Genomic DNA, 15,465 nt, shown 5'->3' with positions numbered 1-15,465 from the left:
TTTGGTCCATGTGACATATCTAAGTTGAGCTTTTAGGCTTTCCATCGTGTACTATAGTTTCAGTTGTCATTAAAAAGGATGCTTGTACGTTTTAGACAGCCCTAAATGAGCGTACGTCTGATAACGATTATTTTCCCCTTACTCAGACCAACGCAATAGAAGAACAGAATGATGATTTGGGGCAAGAGGAGGTCGTTCAACAGTGCATGAGGAACCAACCTTGGCTCGAAAAACTCTTTGACTCCTTCATTGACCTACTTACGCAAGCACAGAACAAGTGCGCGTGACCGAACACATGACTGATATCAAAGTAGACAAACCGGAAGAAACCCGTTAGGGGGAAATAAAATCCTAAAATAAAAAAGTAACTCAAACAGTGAAAGAGAGACATGACGTGGAAGAAGCAATGTGGTCTGTCCTGGACTTAACTTATGTTGCCAAGGCAACAAGCTATAAGGAAAATGGATGACGTAAGTTCTGCAGGCCTCAACTTGACTCTAGGCCTTGGGCTTGTAAGCAGTGATACCTATAATGAAACAAGGTGGTTCTCTCTTTCTCTTCACTTTTGTCTTCTTCCTCTGTTCTTTGTCCTTCTTCCTTCTTCAGCAGGAGAAGGATTTGCTAACCGTGCGTTGTTTTTATTTCCATTTGCTTCTCGTGCCATCTCCGTCATACTGTACAGAGGATTTCTGGTTCTGTCTTCTCCTCAGATCTGCTTCCAGTGACTGACGTATTCTGACAGGAGCAAGCAGCCTGACGTTTTGGCCCTTGTTATTTATTGGGAAGCATGCGTGTATGTGTTGTGCGTATGAAAGAGCCAGAGTCCCTGTTGGTTGGGGTGGCGGGCATTTAGATTTTGGATTAACAAATCTTTGACGCCTAAAAAGTATCCTCCCCCTTTAAAAAAAAAAAATGCTTCGAGTTCACTGCCAATTTCAGTTTGGTCATTTTTCTAGTAATATTAGAGGAAGTTTTATTTTTTTATTTTATTTCACAGCCTGTAGTAACTTTTTGTTAACAGAATTTTATTTTGGCTGCTAGCATTTTATGTTTCATTAAGCTAAAAGAAAATTGTCAGTCCACAAAAAGATTTTTTTTTTATGACAGATAGTTTTCAGTTAAGATGTCTGAGGTGGAAAAATATTATTTTGTGTGACTTTATTAAAATAATGTAAAAACTTGACCACAGTTGTTGGCAGTGCATGTAGCAAGAATAGAATAATGCATTTCTGCTGCTTCCTTTCAGGAATAAAGAACAGGGTAGTAAAATCATCTACAGCTATTCTCTCCAAAGATGTTCACTCAATTGGGAAATGTAGAGGTGACATGATGGTACCATAGCCGTGTTCTGTTGTATTATACATTCTGGACATAATTTAAAGTGAAAAATTTAACGTTCCTAATTTCTTGCCAAGAGAGTAATAAAGCTTTGTTAATCCAATATCAGAGAGATATTTTCTTTATTTTCCCCCCCTTATCGAAACTTACATTCAGTATTTTTAAGGTTGCAGGATGCATTCAATATTTATATTTTTCTGCATTCCTAAATGAAAAAATGGTGTTCTCAACGTATTTTTTTTTTTTAATTCTTTTAATCTTGGAAGAAGACAATGAAGATCAGGGTGTATTGGATGCTTCATCCCCACCCTCTGTGCTACTGGAAGTTTGTACAAAGTGGATTGCTAGCAATGCCATTAGCAATGAGTTGAAGAAGTATATTACCTCCTCTGTCATTCATACATCTTGTAGAATCCTCCCCAGTGGCTACGCATTATGGCATGTTTTCTTTTAGGCTATAATTCAAAACAAAATATAGATTTTTTTTTCTTTGATACATAGAATGAAAAATTTGGGTGCATTTTTTTTTCAACATGGTTGCTAATGGAGTGGAGGCATATGGCTACTTAATTTTAATTTAGAGGAGTGGAAAAAGTGAAAACAAAATATTTTTTGAGTCATGGTTCTAACATTTATTTAATCATTATTACACGGTAGCCATGCCCAATTTATCTTGTTCTTAGCTGACAGTTTAAAATTTTTCCCAGTATATTGGAGGGCTGATATTATTTGGGAGATAAACCGTTTGCGTGTGTGGTATTTTTTTCTACATTATATTTTTTGTTTTTGTTTTTCTAAACTTGCTGTAAATATTGTATAGGAGAAAAATCTATGTACAATATTGTATTTGACTATATCTAATTGATAATGATGATGTTGCCTAGATGTGAAGTGTTCAGTTTAACTGAACTCTGATTAGTATTTTGTTCAGAAAAAAAAAATAAACTTAGAACAGACAGAAAAAGAAAAAATGAAAAAAAAATGGGTATTCTTAAGCGACAACTTCTTTTATCATTTTCACATTTGCATTTTTGCTGCTTTTTTTTTTTAACTGAAATTTTTTGAAAAAGGCATTGGAAGAAAAAAATAATCTAAAATAGTACAAAGTGTCATAGCACACACCCAGCTATGTCTTAAATGTTGTCACCGGGGTAGCTTGTCTTTCAGATCTGATGTTGCCAGCGTCTAGATGAGGAGAAATTTATTTTTGTCATATTAGCATTTTTTTTTAAGGAACAGGCTCCATATATGGGTCTTGAACTGTTGGATTTTACTTTACTGTAATTTATGTAACATCAGCTGTAAATTTTCTTGAAAATAGCTGTTGCATCTTGTATCCATCAAGTTTGTGTGGCTTCATTTTTATTTTTTTTTTAATAATTTTTAGTTGTGTCAGACTGCCTTTACAACATGAACTAGGTATGCAGGGCAGAATGTTCAGCTCTGTGATGTATACGCAAAGATAAAAATGGTATTTGTATTGCTTCACTTAGAATGACATGATTTGATAAATATCCCTTTGTGTCTATGGTATTGTGTTTGTTTTGGATTTTTTTTATTTAGTAACATGATGCATAAACTACGTTTTACACATTTAGTTTTATTCCTTGTTGACACTTATATTTATGCACACAAAAAATGCGTCCTACACATTTTCTAAAGAACAGTGAAGGAAGTGGCAGCTCCCCTATTCAGGCTGCTACTGAAATAATTACCAACAGAGGTGAGCAAGTTCAAAACAGATGCAAACTGTGTACTAAACCCTAAAACTAGATAAAATTGAATGCAAACTGATACACATGAATATTGCTAGCCATAAATAGACTTACATTTTTGTACAGCAGGAGATATTGGCAGCGCTTCCGAATGCAGGCTGCACCCGATTTGACCAGCTTCATAGATGTTCAGAGCCCAAAACACGAGCAGATTACATTACTTGCATTCAAAACAGATACAACAAATGGAGGACATTAGCTTGCAATAAATAGTTTGCATGCAGATTGTTCATTACTGAACTCTTCCACCACGTAGAGGGGACCTCACGGAAGAGGAGGACCCCTCAACCTGGTGGAAGAGTCTAAGAGTCTAGTATTGAATAGCAAGTTGTGTAATTTGCCAGTGTGTGGGTTCTGCAAATGCATCCTGTGTATCATAACATGCAGTACACCCTACAATTCACTTTTGGGTCTTTTTATTATTAGATATAATTTTTTTTTTTTATTCTGCGTGTCATTTTGGTGCACAGACATTGATAATCTGACAATTTGGGTAATAGAATTACATGCAAAAACAAGGAGTGTTCCAGTTTATGGTCACAGCTGACATAGTTTCTTTTCCACACTTTAGGAATGGGATGGACCATGAATGCTAATTTCACACCTAATTACCCTCTCAATGTTTAGCGATTGCATTTAAATCGGATTGAAGGGAAATTCCAATTTTGGTGAAAAGGTTACAATGCTTTTAGTTCAACTCTTTATATTTCAAGGCTTAATAGCATATAATGTTTCAGTAAAAAAAAAAATTAATATAAGAAACGATTATTCCACAAATGTTATTAATTCAAATTGGCAGATGGGATTGTTGACATTTGCTGCAGGGCTGTGGAGCTCAGACTCCTCGACTCAGACTCCTTACTCTAATACTTACCAGGGCTGTGGATTTGGTGCAAAAGTCATCCGACTCCTTAGTTTATGAAACCACGGAGTTTGACTTTGACTCCACAGCCCTGATTTGCTGCCAGCCAATAGATTTGTGAGGACTTGTTCACATAATTTAGCACAGATGGCTGTGCAATCAGAATTTAACATGCACGATCACACACCATCTGTGCCGCTACTCCCATTTACTACAGTGAATGGGTCAGCGGTGTGCTTCCCAAAAAATGCATGCAGCAGTGCGATAGCACATCGCATGTGATGGGAACGGCCGAAGTGCTATCCATGCACTAGTATGGTGTGCTGTTCTTGCGTGTCGCATACCGTATGTGCTGCCGAAATGCGCACAGCAGCACGTAAGATGTGAATGAGGCCTTCGTGTTGAAAATAGAAACCGTGGCTGCTGTTGTTAGCTTTTACTCAATAATGCGTTAAAGTGGGAATAACTGCAAAGAATAGCAGTTTAAGCTTAGGGCCCTTTTCCACTAGCTGTCATCTGAAAATCAGACCACAAGCCGTTTACATATCGCAACAGCACTGCCATTAACATGTAAATCGTGGTATTGGTTATCCATTAACTTGTTTAATTTTTTGCCAAATTGCAAATAATGGAGCACAGGAAAATCGTTTAGCAATTGCAACGCTATGCAACTTTTCCCTCGATTTGGCAAATTAAACTAATTTTTTTTTTTCTCCAGTTGAAAAAAGGCAACCCACCGCAAATTGCATTGTACATCCAATGGATCAGATCACACAGCAAAATTGCGGTAGTGGAAAAAAAAGCAAGATCGCGTTTCATCGTGGAAAAGGGAAAAATTATTTTAGTTGCATTAACTTATAAAAAAATGTGTGCAGCACTGATCTACATCTATGGCAATGTAAAAACGAAACTTGAATTTGTTTGTTTTAAATTGTAAAAAAAAAATGCTTTACTCTTTATGCTGACCATTATGAAACTACTGTCAACAGTGGACTAGCCACATTGATAAACAGGTTTATGGTTTCAATTATGTTCTTTTTATTTTTATGCGAGTTGTGATTTTGCCTAAATTTGACGTCAACCACAGCTCTGTTTTTTTGATAGAATCATAATACAGACTGTGGGTTTTAGTTAATGTCTGTGTGTTTGCATATAACCAAAGTCTAATCCATAAATTACAACCTTCTCTCTTTTCTGGTACAACAAATTCTGGCTACATAAAATGGTGACAATTTGGAATTATGCTGATAAAATGCATTTTTAGTACGGTAATTTTATTTGTGCTAAAAGTGAGAGTTGTTAAGATGCGGTAGTAGAGCAGGATTCTATGCAACAACGTAATTACATCAAAACATCTTTAACGTATAAGCTTACAAGTAAGAGGCTTTAAGTATTAAAAGTTAAGATGATCGTAACAAGTAGCTGAAAGCAATAGTGTCAAAAAAACAAAGCACTCTTCAAATTACATTACTGTCCACATAAAAATAATAGTGTAAGTTACATATGCCTAGCTCTTGTGACAGAAGTGTCAGCAACCGTAGAATAGCATACAGTTAGGTCCATAAGTATTTGGACAGAGACCACTTTTTTTGTAATTTTGGTTCTGTACATTACCACAATGAATTTCAAATGAAACCACTCAGATGCAGTTGAAGTGCAGACTTTCAGCTTCAATTCATTGGGTTCAACAAACTATTGCATAAAAATGTGAGGCAACTAAATCATTTTTTTAACTTCATTTCAGGGGGCCAAAAGTACAAATTACCTAACTGGAAATAAAATGTTAATTTCTAGTACTTGGTTGAAAACCCTTTGCTGGCAATGACACAGCAATCGCTGATCGCTGTGATAGGCTAACTAGGGGAGGGAGAATTATTAAAAAAAAGAATTAAAAAAAACAATGGGGGAGCGATCAGACCCCACCAAAAGAAAGCTCTGCTAAATTGTGCGGCCCTGCAGCAAGGCCTTAACCTCTAGCGGACCGTGTCACGTCGATGGGCGTGGCCGCAGCCCCAACAGCCTATCGGTGTAAAGTCCTGGGGCTCCGTTTTGCAGGAGATCGTGCACAGGCTGCTCGCGCATCTCATGCTTGGTGGGCGGAGCAGAGCTCCGCCTTCAGTTTCCGAGCGGCGAGACTGTTAGACGGCGAAACCGCTGTCTAATTACTGGTACAGCGCTGTGATCTGCAGCAGCTCTGTACTGGGGACAGCCGTGTGACATGGCTGTCCCCCTGGGGAACTCAGAAGCGCTCCGCTGTGATAGGCACAGCCGATCGCTGTGATAGGCAGACGGGAGGGGGAGGGTAATTTACATATTTTAAAAAAAATGTTATTAAAAAAGACACAGCAAATATTTATTTATAAACAAACAAACAAACCTGGGGGTGATCAGACCCCACCAACAGAGAGCTCTGTTGGTGGGGGGAAAGGGGGGGGGGGACTCGCTTGTGTGCTGTGTCGTGCGGCCCTGCAGCTTGGCCTTAAAGCTGCAGTGGCCTATTTCACTCAAAATGGCCTGGTCTTTAGGGGGGGGTAAAGCCTGTGGTCCTGAAGAGGTTAAAGCTGCAGTGGCCCATTTAGCAAAAAATGGCCTGGTCACTATGGGGGTTTAACACCGCCGTATTCAAGTGGTTAATAAACTCCTGGGTGGGGTGTTTGGCTGTGTTTTGGGTCATTGTCCATCTGTATCAATCAATTTGACTGCAATTTAGCTCGATTTGAGCAGACAGTAAAGGTCCGTACACTCGCCGGATTGGAGGCAACGAAGGGTCCGTCTTCACCTCCCGCTGGGTGGGCGTTCCAACGACAGTCCGGCGTGTGTACGCACTGTCGGCGGACTGATACGGCTGTTTCTGAGCGATCCGCCGGGCGGATCGCTCAGAAACAGCCGTATCAGTCTGCCGACAGTGCGTACACACGCCGGACTGTCGTTGGAACGCCCACCCAGCGGGAGGTGACAACAGACCCGTCGTTGCCTCCAGTCCGGCGTGTGTACGGACCTTATGTCCCTGAATACCTCAGAATTCATTTGGCTCCTTCTGCCCCGTGTCACATCATCAATAAACACTAGTGTCCCAGTGTCACTGGTAGCCATGCACACCCAAGCTATCTCACTGTCTCCACTGTATTTTGCAGATTATGTGGTATGCTTTAGATGATGAGCTGTACCATGCCTTCTCCATACCTTTTTTTTTTTTTTCAACTGCATCTGAGTTGTTTCATTTAAAATTCATTGTGGTAATATGTAGAATAAAAATTAGAATAAAGTTGTCTCTGTCCAAATATTTATGGACCTAACTGTATGTATAGCTCTAAGCACAGAACTTTCGGAATCCTAACATTTGATATGCTGCCTTAAAATTTTGCTCAGTAACATGGTAAAAAATTTTATAGTAGAAGTAGATTAGGGCAGACAGGTCTAAAGCTGCTTCCCTGGCTCAGTTACCTATAAGCAAGGTTTGTGCTATAAAGAATGTGATGCAAAGAGTAAACAGTCTGATAGTTTTCTGCCTATTTCATATATAATTCTTCTTATCTGGTCAAAGTAAGGCTGCTGTTACTTGCATTACTATTCTCTAATTAAACCATGACCATTCCTCATGTTGTCGTGAATCAGATGTTACTATTTTCATACACCGGTTTACATGAGAGTGCAGTACTGTAATTTTTTTAGACTTGGTCGTTCCCATTGCCGTTATGACCAGTGTTGCTCAATATATCCAACATCACTTTAGGATTCTGTGAACCTCAGAGGGGAAACCATTAAGACGGGAAGCAGTTGTGTTGCAGTTTAATTTCCTTCAATTAACCGCAGTCTCATTGGGTGGTTGCACAACTGCAACATCACACATGCCCCACATGCTATATACCATCAGTGTGTGAGCCTAGATAACCTCTCTAAGTCTCCAGATGCTGATCGTTGTCTTTGGGATTTATCTCACATTTTCAAAAAAAAAAAAAAAAAAAAAGGGCTTGAATTCTAATTCTGAATATCTTCTGGTTTAAGCAAAACTATCGCACTATAGCAGAGAGAAATAACTTCTCAGGGAAAACCTTTGCTGGTACCTGGGTCTTCTCCTCTTTCCTCTGCAGGTGTCTTTTCTGCCTCCACTGGGACAGCAGTGAAAATCCTTCTGCTACATCTTCAAAAAGAGCCACAAAGTCCCACTGCTTTCAGTAATCTCCACAGTAGGAAGGTAAAGGACTTTAATTGACCAGTCCACTACAGTCTTAGGGTACATACACACATCAGACTAAAATGAAAGATCACAGACCAATCTTACCACCCTTCATGTAGTATGAGAGCCATACTCTACACAGTCTTTTCTATGGAGCTGAACTCAACATCAGAAAAAAATCTTTGAAAGATGAAAGATCACAGACCAATCTTACCACCCTTCATGTAGTATGAGAGCCATACTCTACACAGTCTTTTCTATGGAGCTGAACTCAACATCAGAAAAAAATCTTTGAAAGATGCTGCACACACAGATGCTGTACAGACACAAAAGATCAGTATCTGCAAAAGATCTGTTCCTGCCAAAAATCCATTCCTGCAAATTGCAATGATAGTCTATGAGATCTGCAGATCATCATACACACATGATTTAACTGACATTCATCTGCAGATCAGATCCACCAGGATGGATTTTCAGATTGCTTGATCTGCAGATGAATGTCAGTTAAATCATGTATGTATGATGATCTGCAGATCTCATAGACTATCATTGCAATTTGCAGGAATGAATTTTTGGCAGGAACAGATCTTTTGCAGATACTGATCTTTTGTGTCTGTACAGCATCTGTGTGTGCAGCATCTTGCAAAGATTTTTTTCTGATGTTGAGTTCAGCTCCATAGAAAAGACTGTGTAGAGTATGGCTCTCATACTACATGAATTTTAGTCTGATGTGTGTATGTACCCTTACTTTCCTCATGAATGTGTGTGATCAGTGGTGATTGGAGTGTTCTGAAGTAGGTAGAGACATTTGCCTAATGATGGGGATACACGGTACGTTTCTGTACCGTGTATCGACCAGCTGATCCGGCCAGCTTATAATATTCAGCTGGCCGGATCAAGCCGCTCGACCCCCGCCCGATTCCCGCCTGCGGACAATGGCAGGGAATTGAGCGCTGATAAGGAAGCACCGGGGCGGGCGAGCAGTAATTTATCCGCGGGGATGTGGCGGGGGTTGATCCGGCGGCTAATCGTGACGCCGGTCGACCCGTGTATCTCCAGCATAAGACCTCCTGGAAAGTAAACAGGAGGTCTTATGCTGGAAAGTAAACAGAGGGCTGAATGCCAGCAGGGACCCTTCTTCGAAGGGGAGTATCTGCTGTTGTAGTGTACACTCAACACCACTAGGGTAGTGATGAGTTTACTGCTAGTGGATAAAAGCATATGGAATATGTAGTGCAGGTCTGGATTAAGCAGTAAACACAATGCACAATATAGTATTTTAATCTTTAAAGTAAGTGTGTGCATGGACTAGTTCTGCCCACCAGAGTCACATGCCACAAACCCAGAGAACAAAAAATAGTTTGACGTGCAATTTTTAGACTTTCCCTTAAATTTACCAACACAATATTTTTGGCAAATGTGTTCATTTTCCCAATGCACGGTCTTTACGGAAGCAAGCAATTCACCGGTGAACTGTCACTGCTCATCTGTAGATTTGGTACTACAGTATATATGAAAATGGTTTTGTACATTTTTTTTGGATGTGAAATATTTCATTTTCAATGTAGAACATTTATAAAAATGCAATGCATTTCTTATTTTTTGTTTGAAAATTGCAGTAACGCCCTTTCTATGTAGAAGGTTTTTGTTTTTTTTTTAGTTATGGTTTCTTTTTGCATTTATGCTTGTGCAGTGTCTTCATAACATTGTCTAATTTACCTTGTAGAATATTTTTTAAATTAACGCTATTGGAAGTTAAGAAGATTTTGTCATAGTGGGACAAATTACTGCAGGGTGTAGTTTAGTAGCACTTGAGCAGATTAGGGCCTTTGAGCTACAGAGAAGCCATCCCATCATCCTCTGACAAAGTTGTGTTTTGGTGCATGCTGGGAAGTTTAGATCCCGTGTAGCTCAAGTAGCCATCTGTTTGTTTTAGCTACCTTAGAGTACCATATTTTTTTTTCTGTTTTATATAGTTTGTGTTTCTTGTATGTAAATATATTGTACCAAAGTATGACTAGCTTTTTGGTGTACATACAGTAATAATCATTTTATTTAAAACTTTATCAGAGAGAGCTGTAGTCTGACGTCTGTTTTGTGTATGTGACAAGGGAGTGCTCTGAACTTAGCAGTCTTATGCTGGGTACACACATTGCGTTCCCGCACTCGATTTCCGACGATGCGCCGCTCGATTCCCGTCGATTCGTTTATTTCCGACATGTCCGATTCGTGGGTCGATGGATCGTTAGGTCGATTTGCCATACTTTACATGGCATTCGACCTAAAAATCATCGAAATGCGCTCGGAAATAATTGAATGGTCAGGAATCGAGCGGCGCATTCGATGCAGGAACGCAAAGTGTGTACCCAGCATTGAGCATGGAACCCACCAGAGCATTATTTTGAGCGTTTAGGCAACGCTTTTATTCACTAGCAATTTCCCTAAACGCTCTCGCAATGTAAATGGATGGGACAGATTCCACTAGCGCGATTTCGATTAAGGAAATCAAAATGGCAGGACATGCAGCATTTTGGGAGCGTTTCCATTCTAATGAATTGTATAGGAACAGGGAAAACGCTTCCAATTTTGCTTGCAAACCGCTATCACAAATCGCTAGTGATTGCGATAACGCTTCTTAGTGGGTTCTAGGCCTCAAGCTGCACGTAGCATAGCTCGGGAAGGACACATTAATACTGCAGGTAGCAGAAAAGAGGCCATTAGACAGCAATCAGTGCATTAAAACTTCTGGATATAATGAAAACAATTAAAAATAATACGAGTTCTGCACATGGGAAGCAATATCACCTAATTTCAGAGGTATACTCTAAAATCAGGGGTCTCAAACTCAATTTACCTGGGGGGCTGCAGGAGGCAAAGTCAGGATGAGGCTGGGCCGCATAAGGAATTTCACAATCGCGGCGCATCGCCGCCTCTGCCCGCCCTTCTCACTCTTCACAGGGAGGGGAGAGGCAGCGATCCGTGCGGCGATTGACGTCAGGAGGGGCAGAGCTGAAAGCTCTGCCCCTTCCAGGAAATGCCGGCGGATTGCCCCCCGGGCGATTTGGGGGCTCTGCAGCCCTCGTTTAGCAGAGGGAATGCGGCGGATTACTTGGGAGCATTGAAGCGAACTATAAGGAAGCTTTTGCCGGCAAGGGCCACAAAATATTTTATCGAGGGCCGCAAATGGCCCGCGAGTTTGAGACCCCTGCTCTAAATAGAAGGCAGTTTTGTTTTCAAACACTTTAAAAGCTCCTCCTCCCCTTACAGTTGTGATGAGTTGCCTTTCATTCTGAGAAGCAAAGTGGGAAAACTGAGGAAGTCAATTGTTGTATGTGGCCAAACAAGAATCTGTTCAAGCTTAGCTGTTGGTTACTTGAGTATCCTGCATCCCTATGGAGGACAGGGCCAATCTGCACACAAGGAATACCCAGGTTATACATGACAGTGGAGGCCCACAGAGCAGCTTATCTGCATCAAAGAGGAGAAGTATGGTATCTTCCCCAGCTGCTCATTGTAGTGTTGCCAATGTTCTCAGGGGACATTCTCCATAAAGCACAGAGACTGGTTTTAGTAGAAACAATCATAACTATGCATAAATGTGGAGTGATCTACATTGTAATATTTGGATTTCGGAAATATTGGGAGGTACGCTGTGAAAAAAAGACTTCTGTTTCAGAATGGCTGCTCAGGATGAGCTTGGATACGTTTAGTGGTTGTAAGGTCAGTGAAGGATACACTATTTGCATATTTTTATTTGCCTTATTTAACAAGCCAAGTATTAGATTTCACAATGAAGTTTGCAATTACGACACAAGATCATAATGGGAAATCTGAAACTATTGTGAAGTTAATTTGCCACATAATCGTAATTATAATGCATATCTTCGCATTGACTTGTAATTTCAACAGCTATTCACCTAATGTTTTTCTCGTGCCCATTGACTGCAATGCATTTGGTGAAAATGAATTTTCATGCATGCTTAAACATTTTCACCCATATACATCTCCTCTATGGGAAAATATGTTCAAGACAACTTCAATGAATTCCGTCAATGTTATTTTGCATAACTTGAGAAAATTACGTAAATTAAGAATACAGCACCCAAACCGTATGGCAAATTATAACAGTAACTCAACTTTCCCTTTTTAAAAAGATGTTTAATTTGCTTCCGGGTTTTCAGGTTATATACAGTAGTTTGTGTTGTACATGAAATGTGGAAAAAAATAACACTTTAAGAATTTGTGTGGGTTTTTCACTTATCTGACTGGTATAATATCCATTGACATGCAGGATATGTATTAAACTTGTGCAGCATGGACAAGGGGCTGAACAGTGCACTTAGGCTTCAATTCATCAAGCATTACCGCATTCGGTAATGCTGAAAACAGCTGACTTAACGGAGCACTTTCGAAAATGTTAATTCATCAAAGCTGTTACCGAATGAGAAGCTGACATGACAGAGCAATGAGATAAATTACCGACATGTGCTCAACACATGTCAGCAAATGTCAGTAAATGTTAATTCATCAAGGTTACCACATTCGCTAACACATTCAGTGATTATCTCCAGCTCTCCCCTGTCGGTACAGGCTTCCAAAGCCTTCTGTGTGAATGTTTTCATGATTAGCAGGAGCAGGCAGCCAATAGAAACAGCCCCTGTTCTCCTGCAAGTGCTGCTGATAGGTCACACAGGCTTCTCCACACAAGCTTCCAGACCCCCCAGGCAGTGAGCAGAGAGAACGGGACAAAAGATATCCCCAGATACCCTTAGGTGGTGTAACCCTTTGAGTCCCTGTTTGGATATGCAAAGATGCAAGTGGTGAAATCACCAAGCATGGCATTTGTAATGTCTCCAGGAAGTTTATCTACGTTGTGGCAAATAAGTAAAATGTTAAGAAACACTGATGGACAGATTCAGAGCAGCAGAGGCAGTATAAGTAACAGTAAATATAACAAGTTTACATGTAAAGAGATGTCTGGATGCCTTCTATTGTTATCAGCTTGTAACAACACAGGGACATTCCAAGCTGCTCTGCACCACTCTGCTGTTATCTAACAGCCTTTGATGAACTGAAGCCGTAGTACTTCGGTAACTTAACGAACCTCTACCACACATGGGAAAATATTGATGAATTAGCACAGTGAAGTGTAAAATACCGAATGCGGTATTGTAAGGACTGGGATTTTGTTATCGAATACCCTTTGATGAATTGAAGCCAATGTCTTCACTAATACTTCTACTTCTTTTAAAGCAGCAGGGACTGCCATACTATCCCAGGGAAAAACATATTTCTAAGTAGATAAATACTTGATCTACTTACATAACATATGTACTATACTGTCCATGTTTTGATTTCAGTGAATTTTACATAGTAAATAAAGAGAAACCGGTTTCAGGCATTTTCCATTTTTACTACCTCTAACTGAATTCTGATGTAACTTCCTCTTTTTTTCTCCTAGAAAATGCATTGTCATATCTAGCTTGCTTTGTAAACACCTGAGTATAGCATAGATTATATTTCAGAAGCTTCTTCAGAGGGGAGAGGTGTATTTTCCTTCTCAGCCTCATGTCACATTGAACTGTCCTCAGCCAATCGATGAGGAGCAGAAATGTGGGAGGGGAGATAACAAGCTCTGCAATGCCAGGCTGACTGAGATGAGATGTATGGTAGCAGAAATATTTATGATTATATTGGGATGCTTACAATGCAGGGTCAGGTTGTAGACTGCATAATTAATACAGAGCAGTGGGTACATGGAATTTGAGTATATGGCTGACCATTCTGGTTTAAGGTTTGAGAAGTATCATGTTTAACCTCCTGGGGACTGCCCAACGCCGATGGGTGTGGCCACGGTGGCAGCTCCAGAACCGCCTAACGCCGATTGCGCGCATCTCCTACGCGCGGGGGGGGCGGAGCTCTGCCCCGCCTTCAGTCTCCGAGCGGCCATTGCCGCTCAGGAGACTTAGACTGCAATTTCGCCATCTAATTACATGTACAGCGCTGCGATCAGCAGCAGCGCTGTACTGGGGACAGCCGTGTGACACGGCTGTCCCCCTGGGGGGGACAAGAGAGCGATCGGCTCTCATAGGGCCTTAAAGCTGCAGTGGCCATTTTAGTGGTCTTTAGGGGGGGGGTTACCACTGTGTTCCTCAAGTGGTTAACAAATCTCTTGGTAAAATCTCTAAAAATTCACATGTAGGAAGAAAACCCTTTATCTTTACCTTTCCAGGAAGTCTCCTCATGATTACAGGTTTTCCTGCTCTACAGTCCACAAGTCTTTTCTCACCCAGCTCTATGGTGAATAATGATTCCACTAACGTCAGTGGCTGTCCAACCCACCGCTTCCCATCATGGGAAAGGTAAGAGGCAGGCAGCTAGATATAGTCAATAAGATGCTAATTATTTCAAGACTATGCAAATCATTTATTTGGCTTCCAAGTGGACCAATCAAATGCAGTAGCTGATTAGTTGATTGGTCCAGTGGCAAGCTGTATACATTTGTGGCTGATTAGCATTTCATATCTCTGCTAGTCACCTATCAAGCACCACTGCTCATTTCACCTCATTACTCGTTACCAGAAGGGATGAGTTGTGACTATCGCATAGGGACTTGTAGTTCTTTAGTCTGTAGCACTGCTGAGTTTTAATTTTGATTGCAATAATCCAGTGACTGAAGTCTTTAACGTAAAGTTTATGCCACGGGTCAAAACAACGCTGGGAGATGGTGACAACATTGTATCTGAAACATTTTGGGTTTTATAAGCAAAGCGGACTTTGTAAGTAAAAAAATAATATGGGTGTATAAAGTATTTAAATAAGTGAAATAAAAGACTAGCCAAATCTCTGTGGAATAATTATTACCCTCAACCATTCTTTTGGTGGGGGTGCAATTTTTTTTTTTTTTTTTTAGTTCATTAGCTTGGTTGGGGGAAAAAACACACAAAAAAAGATGTAGAGTAAATAATGTAAATTCTATTTCTCTTTCCATGTTACCAAAATGTATTTCTGAACTAAAAATCCCGCAACCGCTCTCTGGCGCCCCCTACCACCCGATCCTTTTTATGTGTCCTAATCTAGAACTTTTTTTTACACTGTGTACTGCGTGTATCTTGTTCTTGCCTCAAAGGTATTGTTACAATATTTGAATTTGTGTTCCTGTATGGATGTTATTATATATTTTTATCGTTAACTAGTGTCTGTTTTTCCCTCAATATGTACAACTCACATTGTATAATGTGTACACAAAACGGAAAAAAAAAAACACTTTTTCTTTGCACGCTGTTTGTGTTCTTATTTCCTCTCTGCATTCC

The 15,465-nt window shown here is 40.2% G+C and overlaps 1 protein-coding gene across 3 annotated transcripts in view; it reads left to right on the top strand.

Moving 5' to 3' along the window:
• The window catches only part of PRR12 (proline rich 12), a 133,495-nt gene extending 130,624 nt beyond the window's left edge, over positions 1-2,871 (top strand). For all 3 annotated transcript variants that reach the window (XM_068241387.1, XM_068241389.1, XM_068241390.1), the window contains exon 14: positions 147-2,871. In XM_068241387.1, coding sequence (XP_068097488.1) covers positions 147-287 — 141 coding nt within the window. In that variant the 3' untranslated portion in view covers positions 288-2,871. The remainder of the gene's footprint in view (positions 1-146) is intronic.
• The last annotated feature ends 12,594 nt before the right edge of the window (positions 2,872-15,465 follow it).

Source organism: Hyperolius riggenbachi, chromosome 6 (genome assembly GCF_040937935.1).
Source record: "Hyperolius riggenbachi isolate aHypRig1 chromosome 6, aHypRig1.pri, whole genome shotgun sequence".
Lineage (NCBI taxonomy): Eukaryota > Metazoa > Chordata > Amphibia > Anura > Hyperoliidae > Hyperolius > Hyperolius riggenbachi.
Note: the sequence above shows the minus strand (reverse complement) of the source record. Positions and strands in the feature narration are given on the sequence as shown.